At 70.3% G+C, this 1,293-nt stretch overlaps 1 protein-coding gene across 1 annotated transcript; it reads left to right on the top strand.

The window, feature by feature from the left end:
• Positions 1–4: 4 nt before the first annotated feature.
• Positions 5–1,280, top strand: LOC121337171 (ELAV-like protein 3; the record flags this gene model as incomplete). The annotated part of the gene is made up of 2 exons (XM_041407054.1): positions 5–170; positions 1,134–1,280. Coding segments are annotated over 2 exons (313 nt in total), but the record flags the coding sequence as incomplete, so codon positions are not given.
• Positions 1,281–1,293: the final 13 nt, after the last annotated feature.

Consider the following 1,293-nt stretch of genomic DNA (forward strand, 5'->3'; position numbering starts at 1 on the left):
AGCGCTGCCCAACGGGGCCCCCCCGGGTCCCCCCCCCGTGGCCGACGACAGCAAAACCAACCTGATCGTCAACTACCTGCCGCAGTCCATGAGCCAGGAGGAGCTGCGGAGCCTCTTCGGCAGCCTCGGAGACATCGAGTCCTGCAAGCTCGTCCGGGACAAGGTCACCGGTACAGGCAGGGGACAGGGGCCTGGGGACACGGGGACAGGCAGAGGGACAGCACATGGGGACAGGCAGGGGCACGGGACAGGCAGGGGACACGGGACGGGGCAGGGGCACGGGACAGGCAGGGGACACGGGACGGGGCAGGGGCACGGGACAGGCAGGGGACACGGGACGGGGCAGGGGCACGGGACAGGCAGGGGACACGGGACGGGGCAGGGGCACGGGACAGGCAGGGGACACGGGACGGGGCAGGGGCACGGGACAGGCAGGGGACACGGGACGGGGCAGGGGCACGGGACAGGCAGGGGACACGGGACGGGGCAGGGGCACGGGACAGGCAGGGGACACGGGACGGGGCAGGGGCACGGGACAGGCAGGGGACACGGGACGGGGCAGGGGCACGGGACAGGCAGGGGACACGGGACAGGGCATGGGGACAGGGCACGGGGACAGGGCACAGGGACAGGGGGATAGGGCAGGGACACGGGGATAGGCAGGGGACAGGGGCCTGGGGACACGGGGACAGGCAGAGGGACAGCACATGGGGACAGGCAGGGGACACAGGGCAGGGACAAGGCATGGGGACATGGCATGGGGACACGGGGCAGGGACAAGGCATGGGGACACGGGGATGTAAGGTGTGGCAGATGGGACCACAGGGACACGGGCAGTGGGACAAGGGACACAGCACATGGGGAAATGGGACACGGTGACGTGGGAAGGGAGAGGGGACACGGGGACCCGTGGGGACAGACAGGGATAGATTCGGTGGCAGCAGGGACAATTCAGTGTCCCCACAGGTGTGACCCTGACTGCCACGTCCATGGGGACCCAGGGGACAGCGAGGCTGGGGGGTGGCCGTGGATCTGAGGACAGGGGTGGGAGCACAGTGGGGACAGGGACGGGGGTGGCTTTGGGAGCACAGGGGACACAGGGCCACCGCGGTGACAGTGACACCGTGCCCCAGGGCAAAGCCTGGGCTACGGCTTCGTCAACTACGTGGAGGCCGGCGACGCCGACAGGGCCATCGGGGCCCTCAACGGCCTCAAGCTGCAGACCAAGACCATCAAGGTGCCCTGGGGACATGGGGGTGGGCACCTGGGGGGCTTCCGGGGTGGGGGAGGCAC

Source organism: Onychostruthus taczanowskii, unplaced genomic scaffold (genome assembly GCF_017590055.1).
Source record: "Onychostruthus taczanowskii isolate IOZ18803 unplaced genomic scaffold, ASM1759005v1 scaffold2503, whole genome shotgun sequence".
Classification (NCBI taxonomy): Eukaryota; Metazoa; Chordata; class Aves; order Passeriformes; family Passeridae; genus Onychostruthus; species Onychostruthus taczanowskii.